General features: G+C 33.2%; 1 protein-coding gene across 1 annotated transcript; it reads left to right on the top strand.

The window, feature by feature from the left end:
• The first annotated feature begins 900 nt into the window (after positions 1 to 900).
• On the top strand, positions 901 to 19,637 carry LOC127715818 (uncharacterized). Its single transcript, XM_052221959.1, has 16 exons — positions 901 to 936; positions 1,283 to 1,560; positions 3,355 to 3,505; positions 4,492 to 4,710; positions 5,665 to 5,827; positions 6,639 to 6,895; positions 7,490 to 7,516; positions 7,768 to 7,965; positions 10,339 to 10,474; positions 11,471 to 11,496; positions 12,430 to 12,571; positions 13,168 to 13,403; positions 14,191 to 14,355; positions 15,101 to 15,290; positions 18,790 to 19,029; positions 19,630 to 19,637. Exons 1-16 carry the CDS (start codon positions 901 to 903, stop codon positions 19,635 to 19,637), a joined length of 2,472 nt encoding a protein of 823 aa, XP_052077919.1.
• The last annotated feature ends 676 nt before the right edge of the window (positions 19,638 to 20,313 follow it).

Genomic DNA, 20,313 nt, shown 5'->3' with positions numbered 1-20,313 from the left:
ATTGCCATTAATGTACCAGCTCCTTTTATTATATTTTGAAAATATTTGCAGATAACAATTGATATAAGCCCACCTCATTCAGGAATGGTGCATGATGGTATCAAAGGTAACCCAGAGATAGACTATCAACAAGGAACAAACCTTAAGGCATACTGGGAAGAGTTTTTTGATAGAGAAAGTGGGGTGTTTTTCTACCAATATATAGTTGGTACTAATTGTGCTGGCAAGAATGATTTTACTCTTAATGGAACAAACTCAAATGTAAGTAGATAATAAAAATGAATAGTACAGAGCAACCAAAGACAACCACTAAATTAAAGGCTCATGACTTGGGACAGGCACATACAGAAACCAGGTAGGCTATGTTGGTGTTCTTTGATACAGAACTTAGTATATAAATTTAAACATATATATCTACTTTTCAAAGCAACATGCACAAGGACACTATTTGTCCTCAACACAAAATAACCATTCAGTGTTGATGTTTCTTTAAGAATCAATCATTAAATTTAACCAAACTTAAATGTTCATGATCATGAGTTATGTCTCATTCTACTTCTTTGAATGTAGCTTATCTATTAAAATGATCATGTAACCTGGTATAGAAATTAATGTACAAGAGTTTGACAATAAGTTTATCAAGAAAAGCATCTTTTGTGTTAACAGACCTATACTGCGGATTCATTTTTTGTGCATGGAGGAAAAATTGTACTTTTTTAGAATCTTGAAGTCAGGGATTTGAATAATTCTGCATACAACCCTTTATGAAATTTGTACTAATAGTTGCGTACACTTAAATTTCTGGTTTACCTATACCCATGACATCCACTTCAAGAATAATATTAAATTCACAGTAATCGCAACATTGAGCTAATATTTAGAATAAGAAATTTCTAACAGATGACTCTAGACCATGCTAAGGTTGTTATTGTAGAGGTAAATTGTAAAATGATGGGAACAATAAATGTGTATTTACACTTCTGGTATTTCGCTGAATTTTGTCTCCAAATGACCTTAGATCTCACTTCGAAAAACAATCTTACGTCAAGCAACAATCACTTAAATTATGACGTCAAATTTTTTAAATTGTGATTTTAAATTTTATGGGAACTTTGTGTGATTTTAAGTAATGGGGGACAAATTTGCATATAATTGTTAATATGTCTATAGAAACTTCATCAGTATGAAGAAATTATAAGCTTTCATCAAAACATTAAAAAATCAGTGTTTTGTCATGCAGATAAGAATACAGAGTTTACAGCCAGTTATTTTATCATTTCAGCTAGTAGAGACCTACAACACCTTTGGCAGCCATACTACAAGTGGTGATGGGACTTATTATTTCACTGTGGTAGCATATAACAGAGCTCTGGATCCCTCAGATCCAGTTTGTTCAGATGGAGTAACCATAGACAGTTCAGTCCCAGGAGTTCAGGAAATAGTTGTGAAAGATTCTCATATCACGGGAGGACTAATAAAAGATTCCACAAGTACTAACTATTACATTTTGGGATCTGATCGTATGAGGAGACTAATACCTAATCCCACTGCAGGTTGTGTGTAAGTAAGACTTGACACCTAATCCCACTTTAAGTTGTGTGTTTGTAAAAATAAAACCACACAGTTGTTTGCTTGTGAGTAAGATTTAAATATAATGGTAAATCTCATTGCTGGTTGTGTGTAAGTAAGCCTAACACCTTATCCCACTTTAAATTATGTGCAGGGGCGGATCCAGCCATTCTTAAAAGGGGGGTTCCCAAACCAGGATAAAAAGGGGGGGGGGGGGGGGTTCCAATCATATGTCCCCATTCAAATGCAATGATGGACAAAAAAAAGGGGGGTTCCACCCCCTGAACCCTCCCCTTTGATCGACCACAGGTGTGTAAGTAAAAATAAAATCACACAGCTGAAAGTTGGCATGTAAGATTTAAATTTAATCTATCCCACTACTGGGTTTGTTTAAGCAATAATTCTTGTACCAGATCCAACTGCTGTTTGTGTGTAAACAAGACTTGTTCATAATCCCAATGCTGGTTGTGTGTACATAATCCTACTGCTGGTTGTGTGTAAACAAGACTTGTACAAAATCCCACTGCCAGTTGTGTGCAAACAAGACTTGTACATAATCCAACTGCTGGATATGTGTAAACAAGACTTGTACATAATCCCACTGCTGGTTGTGTGTAAGCAAGACTTGTACATAATCACACTGTTGTTTGTGTGTAAACAAGACTTGTACATAATCCCACTGCTGGTTGTTTGTAAACAAGATTTGTACAAAATCCCACTACTGGTTGTGTGTAAACAAGACTTATACGTTCGGGTATTTCACATCCAATCTTTTATGGTAATATTCTTTACAAAGCACAAAAATGTCAGTATTCACCTCAAAAGCTAACAAAACTTTAAACAGACTTATTAAGAAGGGATATAGTTACAATACTGTTGTCAGGTCATTAAAATTGCATATTTTGGCTTTAATATTGATTCACTTGCATCGGAATTAAACATATTTATTCTAAAACCAGGTGTTGGCATGACACGGGTTATGTTCTTCTCATATATTTTATGACGGTATAATACTAAACCCCTAACAGGAGGGATTGTGCCTGATATTCATATGATGAAGACATAATCTTTCATTCAGTTTAGTTGAGGTCTGGAGCTGGCATGTCAGTAACTGCTAGTAGTCTGTTGTTATTTATGTATTATTGTCATTTTGTTTATTTTCTTTTGTTTCATATTCTGACATCGGACTCGGACTTCTCTTAAACTGAGTTTTACTGTGCGTACTGTTGTACGTTTGTTTTTTTCTACATTGGCTAGAGGTATAGGGGGAGGGTTGAGATCTCAAAAAACATGTTTAACCCCGCCGCATTTTTGCGCCTGTCCCAAGTCAGGAGCCTCTGGCCTTTGTTAGTCTTGTATCATTTTAATTTTAGTTTCTTGTGTATAATTTGGAGTTTAGTATGATGTCCATTATCACTGAACTAGTATACATATTTGTTTAGGGGCCAGCTGAAGGACGCCTCCGGATGCGGGAGTTTCTCGCTGCATTGAAGACCCATTGGTGGCCTTCGGCTGTTGTCTGCTCTATGGTCGGGTTGTTGTCTCTTTGACACATTCCCCATTTCCATTCTCAATTTTTTATTGTACATAATCCAACAGCTGGTTGTTTGTTAGTAAGAACTTTAACCTGATCCTTGACTGCTGGTTGTGTTGAAATAAAATGTGTACATTGTCCAACTGCTTGTGTATATGTGAGTCTTGTACTGCTCTCACTTCTAGTTGTGTGCAAGTTAGACTTAAAAATACAATTCCACTATTGTCTGTAATGCCTTTTATGTTTTGTAGGAGTAAAGCAACATCACTGAACGACATAGATCTATACCCTCAGGAAAAGTTTGACAATGGAAGTCTGGTAGAAGTGGATGGAAATGTTTTCTGTGGTAACTCTTCGGGTGCACCAAGTAACATAGGATTAACATTGTATAAATCTTCTTTGGTAAGTCAAGGAAAATAAAAATTATCTTACAACGACCACTTTATCTTTATAAAAGTAAAGACATTTGGTATGAGTGCCAATGAAACAACTATTTATCAGACAGTAGGACTAGAATGTAAACATCTGCAGAGCACAATATAACAAATGAGCAAACCCATACTGTAGAGTAAACTGAAATGGCTTATTACAATAAAATGTGAATCCACCCAAAAGACAAAATCAGCAGTTTGATTTTTAAGCTAATAACAATTAATAATTGACAATTATGGCAGGGTCCTTATTTAGGACATAAAGAATATTGTGAGGTTATAATGTTTGTAGACAATTATAGCCCTCGCCTTTACTGGGACAGTGTTAACACAGTATAAAATTAGAACATACTATAAAAATCAATTGAAAATGACTTGGTTGGTAGAGGGTATGGAAATTTTGAAACTATTACCTTATTGCAATCAGATAATTAATTTTTAGAAATTTTGTATGCAGAGGTAGACTAAAAGATTAATGAACAGATTTATTATGTAAAAAGGGAGATGTGGAGTTTACCTCAACGAGACAGGAACCCAGAAAAAAATATTGAAAGACATCTCAAGGATTGTATACAGTCGTCTCCAAAAGACAGGTGTCTGTATTATCTTTATTAGCATAAGTAGGCCAGTCAAATTGATAAACACATAGATTTTCACATCAACATTTCCAACTTTCCACACCAGCTGTACAGTTGCCGACATCTTATGTCTTTTCACTGATTCTCAAGGTCAAAATATGTTAAAATGTAAAAGCTTAGTCAAATTATGAAGATCTGATAAAAGCAAAAGTGACCAAGATTATAACCAAATCAAAACTTGGCAAGGAATTGAAGCTATGCATGATCCACAAGCATAACTAAACAGGGAATAAGAAAACGTAAATCTTCTTTTTCTGTATATCCCTCCTGCCTAGGAGCAACTAGAATTCTGGTAAAAATGTCAATGATTACCTTTCAGATGGAGATATCTTGGGAACCTGTAGAAATTCCAGCCAAAGTATATGATTATGAACTAGGATTTTCATCAACATCAGGAAGTGCTGCACCAGATATCATGGCATTTGAATCAACAAAACAACATGCCCACCACAGAGTGGTTCATACAAACATACCAGATGGAACACAATTCTATATCATAATAAAAAGCATCAGTAAATCTAACGTAGAAGGATTAACAGTACGTACTAATTTATTATGGGTCCCTGATTCTAAGTATTAAAATACTGCAAGTTCAGAAGTTATTGTGTGCATTTATTATTGCAATTTTGGAGACAGGACAAAAACGAAAGATTAATTATTGCGATTATAGGAAAATCTGCATACAGTTATATGTATAAGATATGGTATTGTGAGTTCTTTTTATTGGGTCATTCACACAGTTGCATTATTCACTTTAATAAAATCTCACAATAATTTCTGAGTTTTCAGTATTGTTTAAGATTTGACTAATAGATGAAAAATGTTCTTTCATTAATTTCCAGATACTAATTGATTTGCATATTATTCTAAATCGTAACCTGGATCACATCCTATTAAGGTCATCATGATCATTTGAATGGTTTTGTTTATGTTATTTTTTACATATAAGAATAGAAATAAAATACACAGTTAAAAATGAATTGAATTGTTGTTTACGTTAATATGTTTGAATTTCTTGGAAAAAAAGTGTCATGAAGAGCATGGTTATATCTTATAATTGTGTAAAAATTAAGAATTTCAGCAATATGTGGACCACAAACATATTTGGTAGAGTACTGTAAATTCAGAAATTATTGCGATGTTTTTATTATTGCGAAAAATGCGACAGGGTTATAATCGCAATAATTAAAACTCGCATTTTGAAAATTTTTATATAAATTAACCAGGATTATTCTCAATATCGCAAAAACTAAAATCGAATTTTAGTCTAAAATGACAAAATCGCAATAATAAATGCACGCAATAATTTCTGAATTTACAGTAAGTCAAAATATCAAGGCTTTGTAAAGCATTTGATTTTAAGACATTGTACTTGAATTTGAAGATCATTTATTGCCCTGCATATAGCAATATCATACATCTTTATTTATATTTTTATGTTTTTATTATCTATGAAGTTTTTACTGTGACTTTAAACAAGTACATTTTTTAGACTTTAGGTCCATGTTTTATGGATACAACACCACCAGAGTTTGTTGGTAGCAGCAGTGTATTTACAGTAGAATTGTCAGGGGACTACCTTATAACTTCATGGCCTGAAGACGCTGTCTCCGACAGTGAAGAATTCTTCCAGCTTGACTACAACTTTGCTGTTGGTGAGTCTCAGTCTTATCATACTGCTGATTTTAATTAGGGCCCCGCCGAATGGCGGACGCCCTATAGTGATCAGTCTGTCTGTCCGTCTGTCTGTCCGTAACAAATTGTGTCCGCTCTACATCTAGAGAACCGTTATGATTTCAAAGTTTATACTTGACATGTATATTAAACAACACCAGAGGGTGTGTCATAATGTATGTACAACTTCCTAGGTCAAAGGTCAAGGTCAAAAACTTTGGTTTTAGTTGACAACCCCATGTCCTATGGTAAAGATCATGTCCGCTCTATATCTTGAGAACCATTATGATTTCAAAGTTTATACTTGACATGTATATAAACCAACACCAGAGGTGTGTCATAATGTATGTACAACCTCCTAGGTCAAAGGTCAAGGTCATAAACTTTGGTTTCAGTTGACAACCCCATGTCCAATGATAAAGATACAAATTTTTTACCACACATTATTCACAGCGGGGCCCACAGAGATGGCTCCCATCTCAATGATATCTAGTTAGATTTATTTCACTGTCTAAACTCATTCAAAGATTGTGATTAAAAATCCTTAGGGTATCTAGTATAAAGTTTGTGTTTTCTGTTCCTGTCAATCAACCAGGTGTTAAAATTTATTATCCCATATCTTGAAAATTCATTAAAGACAGAAAAATTTTATGGGGCAAAAATTCCCCAAATGTCATTTTCGACCGTCTTCCCTTTTTCAGAGTTATTACCCTTAAATGACAGTATAAGTTTTGATTAAATTTGAAGTGTTTGCTTATTATCTAATATTAGAAATATTACAATAACTTTCAGGTCACACAGCATATGGTACAGACATACAAGATTTCCAACCATTACAGTCAGGAGATAGCTGTACCTTGACTTATCCACCAAACTGTACTGCAGTCGATATAACAAATATGGACTGGTTTCTGCATGGCCATCACTCATACTATGTGTCAATCAAAATAACTAACAGTGCAGGACTGGTAACCATTCAGACATCTGATCCATATATTCATGATGTTCAATTGCCAGCTGAGGGAGTTATTATAGATATTGACCCACAGGTTTGCTAGTCTTCATTTAATTTGAATTTACATCATAAAATTTTTCATTTTACATTTGCTAGAATTCATCAACAGCATAGGGAAAAAGAAAACTAGACAAACTATTAAGTCAATATTTTCATAAATATATGTGAATAAAGTGCAGTTAAACTGATATATACTGGTATTGTCAATAAATGCTTTCACATATTTTTATTGAGCAAAGTTGTCAAACACTAAGGGTCAATCAAAAGTCATCAATTGAAGAAAAACAAGCAATGTACATCACAGCCAAAAAACAAAACAACTCAAAGATAAATAACAGTCCACAAAATGCTATACATAAAACTAAAGTTTGAGAAACATAAGTTCAACCAGAAACCAGAGGTGAACTCAGAGGTGCTCCAGAAGGGAAAGTAAAAATCCAGTGACAAGTTGAATACATTTTCATAATTAAACAATTATCAGACACCAAGTTGCATAACAGAGAACTTTCTCTTATGTTTAATATTCCATACTTTACAATCACTCTATTTAACACATTTCACTTTCATTGCAAGAAAATATCACATTTTTTGTTTACACTTGTAAATATAACTGTATTGTTTCTTTCAGAATTTTGTCACTGATATTCCATTAAAGGTAAGATCATTACTTAGCATTTAGCATTATAATATTTAGTAAATAACTACTTCAATTCTGAATAATTTACAAAATGATGTGGCAATTTATTTATAAGATTGAAATTTATTTTTATTACTTCTATTTTTGATGTATCAAAGGACAAAATGATACTTATTTATTTGCTGTTATTGTCTCACAGTCAGTTGGATAAGTTTTTATTAAAGGTCTTTCAAGATAATGAAATTTTCAAGTTCTCAATTTTTTTCTAGGACATAGAAGATATAGATTTTCAGACATCTGCTAACAGCTTGTCAGCTCGATGGTCAGGATTTGCTCATCCACATTTAGATGTGACGTACAATATAAGTATTGGTACAACGGTAGGAGGAAGTGATGTAGTGTCTATGAAAGATGTCGGTACAAGTTTGTCTCACGAAGAATTAGGATCAACTCTGACACCATTTGAGGTAAAATAAGTAATATTCATTGTACAATTTCTCTTTGTTGGAAGTATAGCTCAATTTAGCACAAGTGCTGTTAGAATTTAGATATCTGTACTGTTCAATAAGGTGCCTGATTTCATCTTTAACAACGAACAAATCTATAACTTTACCGATACCACTCGTTGACCACTTCAGGGTGTTGGTTCACTGTACTCATTACAAATCTTTAAGAAGTTAAACACTGCCTTATGATTTTGAATGAAACAAAGGCAAACAATATTTTTTATTTGATTGTTTCACCCCCGAGGAAAGTCACTAAATCCGAGACAATGGGATTACAATCCTGCAGCTGCGGCAACAGTGTTAGATATTTGTATAAAGTTAAACATTTCATAGGGTAGAAGACCTAGATGCCTCATACTTTGTATGCAGATCCCTTATGTTACGAAGTTCCTGTCTGTCATATGTCCTTTATCCTTGATCTCATTTTTAAGGTTCAGCGACTGCTTGAAAAGAGTTTACAGTTTATTTTTTGTGTGTAAATTTCTCATTTTATGAGTAATAGGATAACTATATTTGGTATATGGTTTCCTTGCAAAGTCTACATGTCTATCCAAGACTGGGTTCACCTGACCTCATCCTCATTTCATGGATGAGTGATCAAGGTTAAATTTTTGTGGTCAAGTCACTATATTTGGTGCATGAAATGATTGTAAAGGGTTGACCTTGACCTCTTTTTCATGGTTCATTGGACAATGTTTAGATTTTGTTGTTTGCTTCTATTTATCAGATACTATTAGCAATAGGGCCACTCTATTAGGTGCATTGAATGATTGCAAGGTGTGCATATCTGTCTGGCAGGGTTCATCTGACCTTAACATCATTTTCATGGATCATTGGTAATGTTAAGAGTATATAATGCTTGAAGTGTAAACCTTCATATTACAGACTTTCAACATAAATTTAATCATGGTAAGTAAAGCAGGCGATACTTTTCAGCTTGTATTATATTTTGAATTAACATATTATCAGGTCACATGATTTTTGTCAAGCCTGCGACTTTTGTCACAGAAAGCTCGACATAGGGATAGTGATCCGGCAGCGGCGGCGTTAGCTTACTTCTTAAAAGCTTTATATTTTAAAAGCTAGAAGACCTGGATGCTTCATACTTTGTATATAGATGCCTTATGTTACGAAGTTTCTTGTCCTTGACCTCATTTTCATGGTTCAGTGACTACTTTTTTGTAATGTTAATTTCTTTCTTATTATGAGTAATAGGATAACTATATTTAGTATGTGCGTACCTTGCAAGGTCCTCATGCCCGTCAGACAATTTTCATTTGACCTCGACCTCATTTCATGGATCAGTGAACAAGGTTAAGTTTTCGTGGTCAAGTCCATATATCAGATACTATAAGCAGTAGGTCTACTATATTTGGTATATGGAATGATTGTAAGGTGTACATGTCCAACTGGTAGGTGTCATCTGACCTTTTTATGGTTCAGTGGTCAAAGTTAAGTTTTTGAGTTTTGGTCTTTTTTTCTAATACTATATGCAATAGGTCAACTATATTTGGTGTATGGAAATATTTTATGATGTACATGTCAGTCTCGCAGGTTTTATTTGACCTTGACCTCATTTTCACAGTTCATTTCTCAGTGTTAAGTTTTTGTGTTTTGGTCTGTTTTTCTTCAACTATAAGCAATAGATCAACTTTATTTGTTGTATGGAAGGATTGTAAGGTGTATATGTCTGTCTGGCAGGTATCATCTGACCTTGACCTTGTTTTCATGGCTCATTGGTCAATGTTAAGTTTTCATGGTTAAGTTTGTTTCTTAGATACTATAAGCAATAGGTCAACTATATTTAATGCATAAATTGATTGTAAGGTGTACTTGTCTGTCTGGCATGGTTCATCTGACCTTGACCTCATTTTCATGGTTCATTGGTCAATGTTAAGTTTTCTTGGTTTAGACTGTTTCTTAGAAACTATAAGCAGTAGGTCAACTATGTTTGGTTTATTGAATGATTGTGAGGTGTACATGTATTTCTCGTTAGATTTATCTGATCTTGACCTCATTTTCTTGGATCATGTTAAGTTTATGTGTTACTTGTAGTAAAGCTTTATATTTAGGACTATCAACATAAAATCAATGGTTAGTAAAGAAGGCGAGACATTTCAGCGTGTGCACTCTTGTGATATGTTAATTACTAGACAACCAATAATCTTTTCACTATTGCAAACCTTCATTTATTCGCTGATTTACTAACAATATTGTTGTATTTATTACAGGAATTGCTGGTAGCAACACTTTAATCATGACCAGATTTGAATATTTTTGATTTTCCATTTAATCAGTACATGAAATCTTTTAAACATTGTCACATCTTTTCAGACATACTATTTAACTGTGACTGCTATAAGTTCAGCAGGTGATACAGCAGTGTCGTCTGATGGTGTAACCATAGTAACAGAAAATGATGCCCTATCAGGAATTACAATCAATGATGGGAAACCCTGTAATATGACTGGTAAGTTAGTTCAGTTAATATTAACCATAGCAACAGGTCTGATTTTATAAACTGAGTCACACAATTTTCAGATTATAAGATATGTTCTCCATGCAGACTAAGTTACCCTCTGAGTTAACATATTGAAAAGTTAAGTATAGTTTAAAAATAAAGTACAAAGCAGTTTATTTTGATGTCATATTAACATATTTGTATCCTGATACCACCTCTGTGGTCTCGTAGTAATGTGTTTGCCTTGAGTGTGTGAGGTTGTGGGTTGAACCCTGCCTGGGTCAAACCAAAGACTTAAAATTTTTATTTGCTATTTCTCGGCTAAGCACACAGCATTTAAAGTAGTAACAGCAAAGACTGGTCGTCTCAGATGCATAATTTGTACAGGTACTGGTAGGTTGACATGTCTTCCTGCGAACTGTTCTTTGTGAAATAGCTCGTCAAAAAAGCTGGTTCAGTGTGTTGGTCTAGTACAGAGCCAGGTTAATATTCATATTACATTAACAAGTTCTCCTCTTGAATATGCATTTGATTTGCTGGACGCTGCTGGACACTGATTGACATTGAACAGCCATCCTTCATCATCATGTTAGCATCCTGAATATTTAATATTTGCCATTGAACATTAAGAGGTCAATATTTATTGAATCTCTAAAGTTTTTGCATTATGCCTTTGAGCATATAAAATAACAAAATATGGGGTCTATGATGTGAGACTAATGTATGACTAAGATGACAGAACTGATGACACTGATCTTCTCTATCCATGATGGTCTATCATGTCTGTTCTATTAGCAGTAGTCAAATGAATATCAAATAATTTTGAAATGTTTTATTCTGTTTATTAGATGGCATGAACTGCATGATGATGCAATATAAAATAATACAACCAATAAAATTATTTATTAACGTCATATTTTCGAAGTTTTTTTTTCATTTTGAAGAATAACAAGAGTTAGTCATGTGATTTATATACTGTGATAACCATGTGTCATTCTGTTTCAGATATAACTTTGGGCCATCATGAAGATGTAAGTTAAAAATATAATTCCATTATAATTTACATAGCCTTGGTATTATTATACAAAATAGGACCAAGGAAGTTGAAGCATATTTTGAACCTATTAAAATATACTGTAAACCAACTGTTTTTGTGAGCAAATTTATTTTTGCTACTTTTGCTAGTAGAAAAATAACACAAATATAAATCATTGCAAATACATAAAAGTTATACCTTCCCTTGTTTAAATGCATCCAGAAAATTATAAAATCACGAAAAATAAATCGTTGCGAAGTGGGCCAAAAAGGGCTAAATGAGAAATAATGTATCAGTAATAATGTATCAGTGAAAATAAGTATTGAAGTATTGAAAAGTGTAACAACCTATTTCTATTTCATCCAAGTTGGTTAAACATTCCTAAAATGTCATACATTTTATGGATTTTTTTTTGCCCTTTTGATATTAGAATCATTGAATTTTTTTTTTGTACACTTATTCAAATTTCTCCAGTTATTGAGTATAAACTTTTGCAAAACTAAAAAAAATATCTAAAAGGACATTTCACTTACTATGATATAACTAAATAATTCTACTGTAAATATAAAATAAATTGCTTTCACCAACATAAAAATTTAAGGATCAATCATTTGAATATCTACCAGGATTTTACATGGCTTATTGTTTTAAAATAACTCAATTTAAGAAATGCCTCATCCAAACAGTTATATTCCTTTAACATTTAGAATTAATAGAAAATGCATTTTCATTACTTTTTAGGATTGGAATTTACGATTTTGCTTCTGATGAAAAAAAAATTTGCAAAGTTAAATTTCTTAGGTTAATTCCTTGAAAGGTATGATGGTATTTTAATGACATTTTGCTATAAGAAACTGTATTATATAATACATGGTTCATACTTCAAACAAGTACATTTTAATGTCAAAGGTGTGTGTTTTTGATGCAGGACAACAGAATATATTGTGCAGATGATGTTGATGTTCAGATGTCCACTAGCTCTCTTAAAGCGTACTGGTCTGTACCAGTAGGTCTACAACCATACACAAGAGATGCTTACATTGCTATAGAAAAAAGAACTGGAACTGGAAGTAAGTCAGAAAAAAGGAAATTAACAAAAATATCGAATTCCAAGGAAAATTCAAAACGGGAGTCAAATGGCAAAATCAAAAGCTCAAACACTTCTAACGAATGGAAAACAACTGTCATATTCTTGACTTGGTACAGGCATTACCTTGTGCATAACATGGTTGATTAAACCTGGTTTTATAGCTAGCTAAACTTCTCACTTGTATGACAGTCACATAGAATATACAAAGGGAAGTAATTCACCTTTCAAAATGGAAGTGCTTTCATGGAATATCTAGCATGAAAAGTTGTCAGTACCTTATAATGCTATATTAGAACATTTTTTCTATTATTTAATCTTAACGTTTGGGGTAAGATAAATACATCTGTCAGAAATGTTCAGTTACTGTGAAAAGCCATTATAACTGCATTACAATTTTGAACTATTGTTACATACACATTAAATAGTCTGTTTAACTAGATAAAAAAAAAATTGAAATAAATCATTTTTAGAAGACATTTTCAGATATTTTTCGATAAGATAATGAATTTTATTATTTGTACTGCCTGTGCTTAAGTATGTCTTTGAGCCTGAGATGTTTTTTTTATTTGTTTTCAGATATGTGGACTACTTTTAGAGATTTTGTGCATTATTCAACCGTTTTTGATGTTAGTATAGATGATCTGATATTAGATCCAGGAATTAAATACCGTATTGTACTGAAACTGTGTGCGAGGACCATTTGTTTCCAAACTATCCACACGGATGGTGTCATGGTGATAGCAAATCCTCCCACAGCAGGAGACATTACCATAGAACATCTAAATACCACAGAAGGAAATGGGGTTGAGAAGGTATGTCACAGTTGAGATCAAGGTTAACATTTGAAGAGCTAAGAAAATAGGTCAACTTTTAACTGGTGCTGATTTAAATGATTAGCTAATAAAATCAAGTGCAACAGAATTCAAAACACAAATCATGCCATTTTCCTCAAGAGTCTAGTGCTATACAATTGCCATTAATCATTAGGCAAGCAACAGTTGATCAATCCAACACACTTAGTGGTTTTCCACACATAGAGCACTAATAAAGTTTATGCTAACAAGTGTGCATATTTTATATGTTTTTACACAAGTTCCATGTGTAGTGTATGCATTTTGGATAAATCAGTTTTAATAGAAGAAATTTTCTCTACTGTCCAATTCATATCATTTATGAATTATCACTGTTTTTGGATATATCTGGTATTTCATAGTTAAGAATATCATATCTGGGATTGATTTCATCAAGATCTACATTGACCCCTTCATATTTTGCACCAAAGTCAGCATCCATCCACTCCAAAAAAAAAAAATATCTGAAACTTATATCCACAATCATTTTGTTATTGTTATTTTGGCAAAAATATGATTGAATTGAATTTAATCTGCTGAAGAATTCCATTTTGACCAATAATTTTTTTTTCTTTTTTAATGTGTTGGAAGAATTGGATTTATAAAACCTGTCTTGAAAGATAAAAATTTATTCCAAAATATATGTGCATGCACTATTGTTATGGTTAGTCTCTCTAATGATGCTCAGCATGTCTGTGTCATACTACTGTAGACGTGATTTAACTTATATTTTAATTATCATTTTCAGTTATTGGTGTCTTTCAATCAATTTTATGACCCTGATATTGAAGATACGAAAGAAAAATATGATGCTGTTGACAAGTATGAGTTTGCCATCACAGATAACTCTATACACGGAAAGCCCTACATGACATGGACTAATCTAGTCACCTTTACAACTACTGCAAATCAGGTAACATTCATATGAGTTCATATGCTGACCTTTAGTTGCTAACATACATATCATTTGGACTCATACCACATCCCATAATTATTTTATATGGCAAAAATGTTTCAGAATGTAAAGAGTTACTATATTTTAAATTTTATTTTTTAATTAAGTGTTTAGTCTTTTCTTGCTACAGATGAACCAAAAAATATGTGGGGTATATGCCAATGAGATAGCAACCAAATGAGACAAAAAAAACAAGGTATCTGTACTGTGCAGGTTCTGCCTTTAGGATATATTGTCTAGAAAGGAGAACTTGGAGGTTTGTGTTCACATAATACTGGTTTAACCTCACCAAATGTTGTGCCTATACCAAGTCAGGCTATCCGTACAGTGACCTATAGTTAATTTCTGTGTCATTTGGTCTCTACTGGAGAGTTGTCTCGTTGGCAATCATACCACATCTTCTAATTTTTATATCTTGACCATGTGTTGTTTGTTGTTTGTCTTTTTATTATTGTATGTTTTCAGCAAAGTTATTGGTTTGTGTGGTCTGTTGTGCTGTGTGGTATTCTCTCCACCATTTCCTGTAATCAATTTAATGTATTATATGGTCTTCAATAATAGAAAAATGTAAAGTTCTGTATGAAAAAAATTATAATTTGAATTTTGCAGGAAGCTGGTCAAACCAGTGACTGTTCGGTTAATAGCAGAGCACTTGTTTTTAAAAATATCATATAAAGAATGAAAGCAAAATTTGTTTTTTCAGATATCATTTGAATATGGATTTAATGGTACAATGGATTTTTCAAAATGTAAAAGATTTTCTATAAGAGGATACAACAATGTCAAGTTATACACAACCATATCTACTGAGGTTAAAGACTGTGATGCATATAACCCTGTACTGATAATACCTAATATTGTCATTGATGCTGTTGGAGCTCCTGATGCTTTAGGTAACAATATTATATATTCTAAAAAGAAACCTTTAGTAGAGGAATTTGACCTTGTAAGCTTAGAAAACAATAATGGGAGTATCCTATTGTCAAGGATTGAAATACAAATATTTTCTAGTGAAGGCTTTAACTTCATATGAACTTCTACTCTTAATATACAGTAAAAGTGTAAAACCTAGCAAAGGGTTGAATATCAAATGATTTAATGCTCTTATATAGACAACTATGGATTTGTTTATTTTTGTGGCTACCAATATTCTTGGATTAAAGAAAAATGATTTATTACCTGGATTTTTTATTTCATGGTTTTGATGAAGTCTGCATACAAGCCTATAGAAAATTAAAACATTGATGGACATTTAAATTCATTGTTTCCCTACACCCACGAAATCCACAAAAATTGGTATCCTAAGAATAACAATGAATCCACAGTAAGGGGCGTACTGTTACCTGTAGTGGATGAATTACAGATAATTTACTGTTCTAATATACAACATGTACAATAAGGGCTGGAAATATGAATGATTTACAGAATTTTAGGAAGAAAAGGGTTTTACATCTGGTTAGGTGTTGAATTGCGAATAAATTACTGATCATGTATAGAGAGGTTGAATTATTAAATACATATTTTGGAAGTATAAATGTTTACCTACTTTGGCTTTCAAATTTTTGTCGACTTTGAGCGCTCCTGATGAAGGTACATCCAGAAAAGTACTTTCAGACTCATGAAATTTTTGTGTTATTTTCATTTTTTTCTATTGATATAAGATGTAATAGTTTGAGGTCCTGTATTATTACATATTATAAACTTTGTGAACAGTCTTTGAGTTAATGCCATATTGAAGCCGATACTTTGCAATAGTGCAGAAAAAGAAATGCACTGTCTATGGTAATTTATATTGAAGCTGTCACAAACCAACTGTTTATGTGAATTTATATAAATGTCTGGAATATTTCAACTCTATATTATAATTGGTAAAACTTTTTTTTAAAGGTTATAATATATAATGCATAGTTTGATGTATATGTATTTTGGATCAATTTAAATTGGAAAAACAAACGACATTGCAAAAGTTAAATTTAATATGAAAATGATCTAATTATCAGGAATGAATACATTTTTTGTAGCTCTATATCTGTTTAAAAAAATTTGTAAGGGTTCCGCGGAACCCAGTGTCTCGCCTACTTTTGCTGTTAATCGCAGGCTCAACAAAAATGAGGAAAAAAATTAATAAAAATATTCCTCTCTATACTATCTTTTGATTGTAAGTAGCTTCTGTCCAAGTTTGGTAAAAATCCAGGCTAGTTTATGAATCTAATAAATGTTTTAAAAACTTTAACTGCAGACTGTATGCAATGTTACTTACTTCTGACTGACTTAATCCTCTTCATTCCTTGTGGAACATAGGGCTGCCACAGTCGCTTTCCACCTTACTCTATTTTGGGCTATTCTTTTTGCTTCGTTCCAGGTATATCCAATCTCCTCCAGCTCCTTGCGCCTTGATCTTCTCCAGCTGTGAAATGGTCTCCCCGGTCTCCGATGTCCTTGGGGGTTCCATTCTAATGCTTGTCTAGTGATGGTACCTACAGGTTTCCTCAAAGTGTGCCCAATCCATTGCCATGTTCTATTCTTTAGCTGTTTAATTGCGGGTTCCTGGTTGGTCCTTTCCCATAAGCATTTGTTACTTATTGTTTCTGGCCACCAAAATTTACAAATTTGGCGCAGGCATTTGTTGATAAAAACCTGGATTTGATGTTGTACCCCTGCTGTGAGTCTCCAGGTTTCTGCTCCATAAAAAAGGACTGATTTTACATTGGTGTTGAAAATTCGAATTTTGGTGTTTTCTGTAAATGCTGTTGATTTCCAAACTGGCTTCAGCATAGCAAAGGCTTGTCGAGCTTTACTTATTCTTGTTCTTATGTCTGCATCTGTCCCACCCATTCTATCCATGATGCTTCCTAAATAAGTAAATTGGTCTACTTCTTCAAGATCTTCTCCTTCAGTTGAAACTATTCCTCCTTTTCTAGTCTTTACTTTCATAATTTTTGTCTTCTTAATGTTGATTTTTAGGCCTAGTTTTTTTCCTGTTTCATGGAGTTTGGTGGTTTTGTCTCTCATGTCTTTCAAAAGGTGAGATAACAGAGCCAGGTCATCTGCAAAATCTAGGTCTTCTAGCCTTTGTGCGAAGTTCCACTGTATACCTCTTGGTGTAGTATCTAGTGCTTGCTTATTTACCCAGTCTATAGCTATCAAGAATAGTGTAGGGGAGAGTAGGCAGCCTTGTTTCACACCAGTATTTACATGTAAAGGGTTGGTGAATGATGATTCATGTATCACCTGTACTGTGAAATCCTCGTACAATGCCTTGATCATGTTCACAATTTTTGTTGGTATACCATAATGCCTTATCAGTTGCCACATCCCTTCTCTGTTGACACTATCGAATGCCCTTTCAAAATCGACGAAGTTGATGTAGAGGGATGATTGCCATTCTACTGATTGTTCAATGATGGTACGTAGTGTTGCTATTTGGTCAGTGCAGCTTCTGTTTGATCTGAAACCTGCTTGTTCATCTCTTAGTACCTGATCAATTGCATCTTTAATTCGGCTGAGTATAATTTTGCACAGTATGCAATGTTAACTGGAAGAAAAACTAATTCCATTTATAAGTAAAATACGGAAAAAATGGAACAAAATTTTAACAAAATTTCCTACTAGATACTAGCTTTTAATCATAAACAAGCTTCTGTCCAAGTTTGGTACAAATCCAGGATAGTTTAAGAAAGTTGTAAAAAATTCAAAAACTTTAACCACAGAGTGAATGTAATGTTAACTGACAGAAAAACTAAGTCCATTTATAAGTTAAATAAGGAAAAAATGGGATTTTTTTTTTACAAAATTTACTTCTGGATACAATCTTATGATCATAAACAAGCTTCTGTCCAAGTTTGGTACAAATCCAGGATAGTTTAAGAAAGTTGTTAAAATTTCAAAAACTTTAACCACAGAGTGAATGTAATGTTTCCTGGCAGAAAAACTAAGTCCATTTATAAGTAAGTTTTTACAAAATTTACTTTTGAATATTATCTTATGATCATAAACAAGCTTCTGTCCAAGTTTGGTAGAAATCCAGGCTAGTTTAAGAAAGTTATTAAAATTTCAAAAAACTGTAACCACAGAGTGAATATTTGTGGACGCCGCCGCCGCCGACTCCAACGGAATGTAAGATCGCTATGTCTCGCTTTTTCGACAAAAGTGGAAGGCTCGACAAAAATGGATTTAGACAAGTATATAGTATGTAGCACTACTAATCCATATAAGGAAATGCAATTGCCACATGACGTCAAGCAAGCAACAATCAATCAATAAATCTTGCAAAATTACCTGCAATCAAGGTCATTAAAAACTCCCATAAGTAAGCAGTTCATTGATTTACATGCCTATAAAATCACTAAAAGTACATTAAGATTTTAAAATATATATTTTGAATATTTTCAGATAGTCATGGGAAACTGATTTATCTGGAAGAAAATGCATATTGGCCAGAGCCAGACATGGATTATACCCCATACAAGAATCTAATATCTGCTGTGTGGCCTACTCTACGTCATAAGGATTATGATTATGCTATATTAGATGCAAAGACTGTAGATGTAACAACATACTACCGTCAGATAAGCCAGCTGAATTTAGAAAAGCCTTGTGATCATCCTGACAGTATAAGATGTGGCCATACAAGTAAGGATGCAATGCACTTGTCATTATTTTAATACTGTAATGCACCTTTTTTTTTATTTTCTTAATTAACTATGCTGTAATATCCATTTAGAAGATCTTAGTTGGACATATTCTAAACAATTTATGATAAATTCAACTTATTTTTCTACTTGCAAAAATCCAAATAAAAAGTTGTTCATGAAAATTTGTCATTATAATAACAATGTTGAAAAGTCACAACTACAAATTAAAAGAATGCTAAATTTTATGAACATACAAATTTGAAACCCTAAAAGTTTGAGATATACAGAATATTTATGATTTTAAAATGTGAATCTTATTACACAATTATCTATACACAGAACATATGAAATCACTCTCACAATTTTCTAAGCATTGTACATATGAACTCACTTTTCAATACTTTGAAAAACCTAGTAGGCAGGGTAGAACATTGATGTTCACTGTTATATAGCATGGCTAAAAGACTTGCAGACCCCTTGTCATTTTTAGAAATGAGTGTAGAGAGCTTTAGCATTTAGGTCAATTTTAACCAGATGACTTGCTCAGTATAAGAGACGTGTTCCCATAATTATTTTGACATGGTTTAACTTCATTCAGATATTTGATATAATATACTGTAATGAAAATTTATAGGGTGTGGAAACTTGGTGTTTTAGGACCCTAATATTTGGGGCTAACCAGCTATGACTAAGTATTACATGGTGCTTTATGGTCCTAATAAATTATGGAGCCTGTAAGCCCTGGTAATACCTGGTACACGGTAGCCCTAATATATATGGTGTCCATAAGCCCTGGTACCCATAAGCCCAGTTGCCCATAAGCCCGGGTGCCCATAAGCCCTGTATCCATAAGCCCGGGTGCCCAGAAACTCTAGTGCCCATAAGAAGCCCATATGGCAAGTGAAGGTATAAAAGGGAGTGATTATTGTGATACAGTAGAGCTGACGATAGAGAACGAGATTGGAGGATTGCTAATAGTACTTAGTGTGTATTCTGTATATACTGTATATTCTGTTATTACTGTGTATTGTGTTTAATGATACTTAACATGATTTCTTTAATACACTGTTGAACTTTACCACAGCGACTTCGTGTTTATTTTAGTTAGTCAGAGGAAAAGGTCCACGCAACACAAGAATCCCTTATTTTATACGCAAAAGGATCTTCTCAGGTCACGAACTACCCGTCGATAACACCACCGGGAAGGTTCCCCGAATTTTTGCGTTGCAATACATAAGATAGAATAAGACTCTTATTGCTGTTGTAGGCTGACAGTATCTAA

This window comes from Mytilus californianus, unplaced genomic scaffold, assembly GCF_021869535.1.
Source record: "Mytilus californianus isolate M0D057914Y unplaced genomic scaffold, xbMytCali1.0.p SCAF_9, whole genome shotgun sequence".
NCBI lineage: Eukaryota > Metazoa > Mollusca > Bivalvia > Mytilida > Mytilidae > Mytilus > Mytilus californianus.
Note: the sequence above shows the minus strand (reverse complement) of the source record. Positions and strands in the feature narration are given on the sequence as shown.

Bases quoted from the DNA above. Each gene is read 5' to 3' on its own strand.
- LOC127715818 (XM_052221959.1), top strand. From the start codon at position 901: ATGACTCTAGACCATGCTAAGGTTGTTATTGTAGAG. The intron at 3,506-4,491 runs GTAAGTCAAGGA...ATTACCTTTCAG, and splicing joins CATTGTATAAATCTTCTTTG to ATGGAGATATCTTGGGAACC. The intron at 13,404-14,190 runs GTATGTCACAGT...TATCATTTTCAG, and splicing joins AAGGAAATGGGGTTGAGAAG to TTATTGGTGTCTTTCAATCA.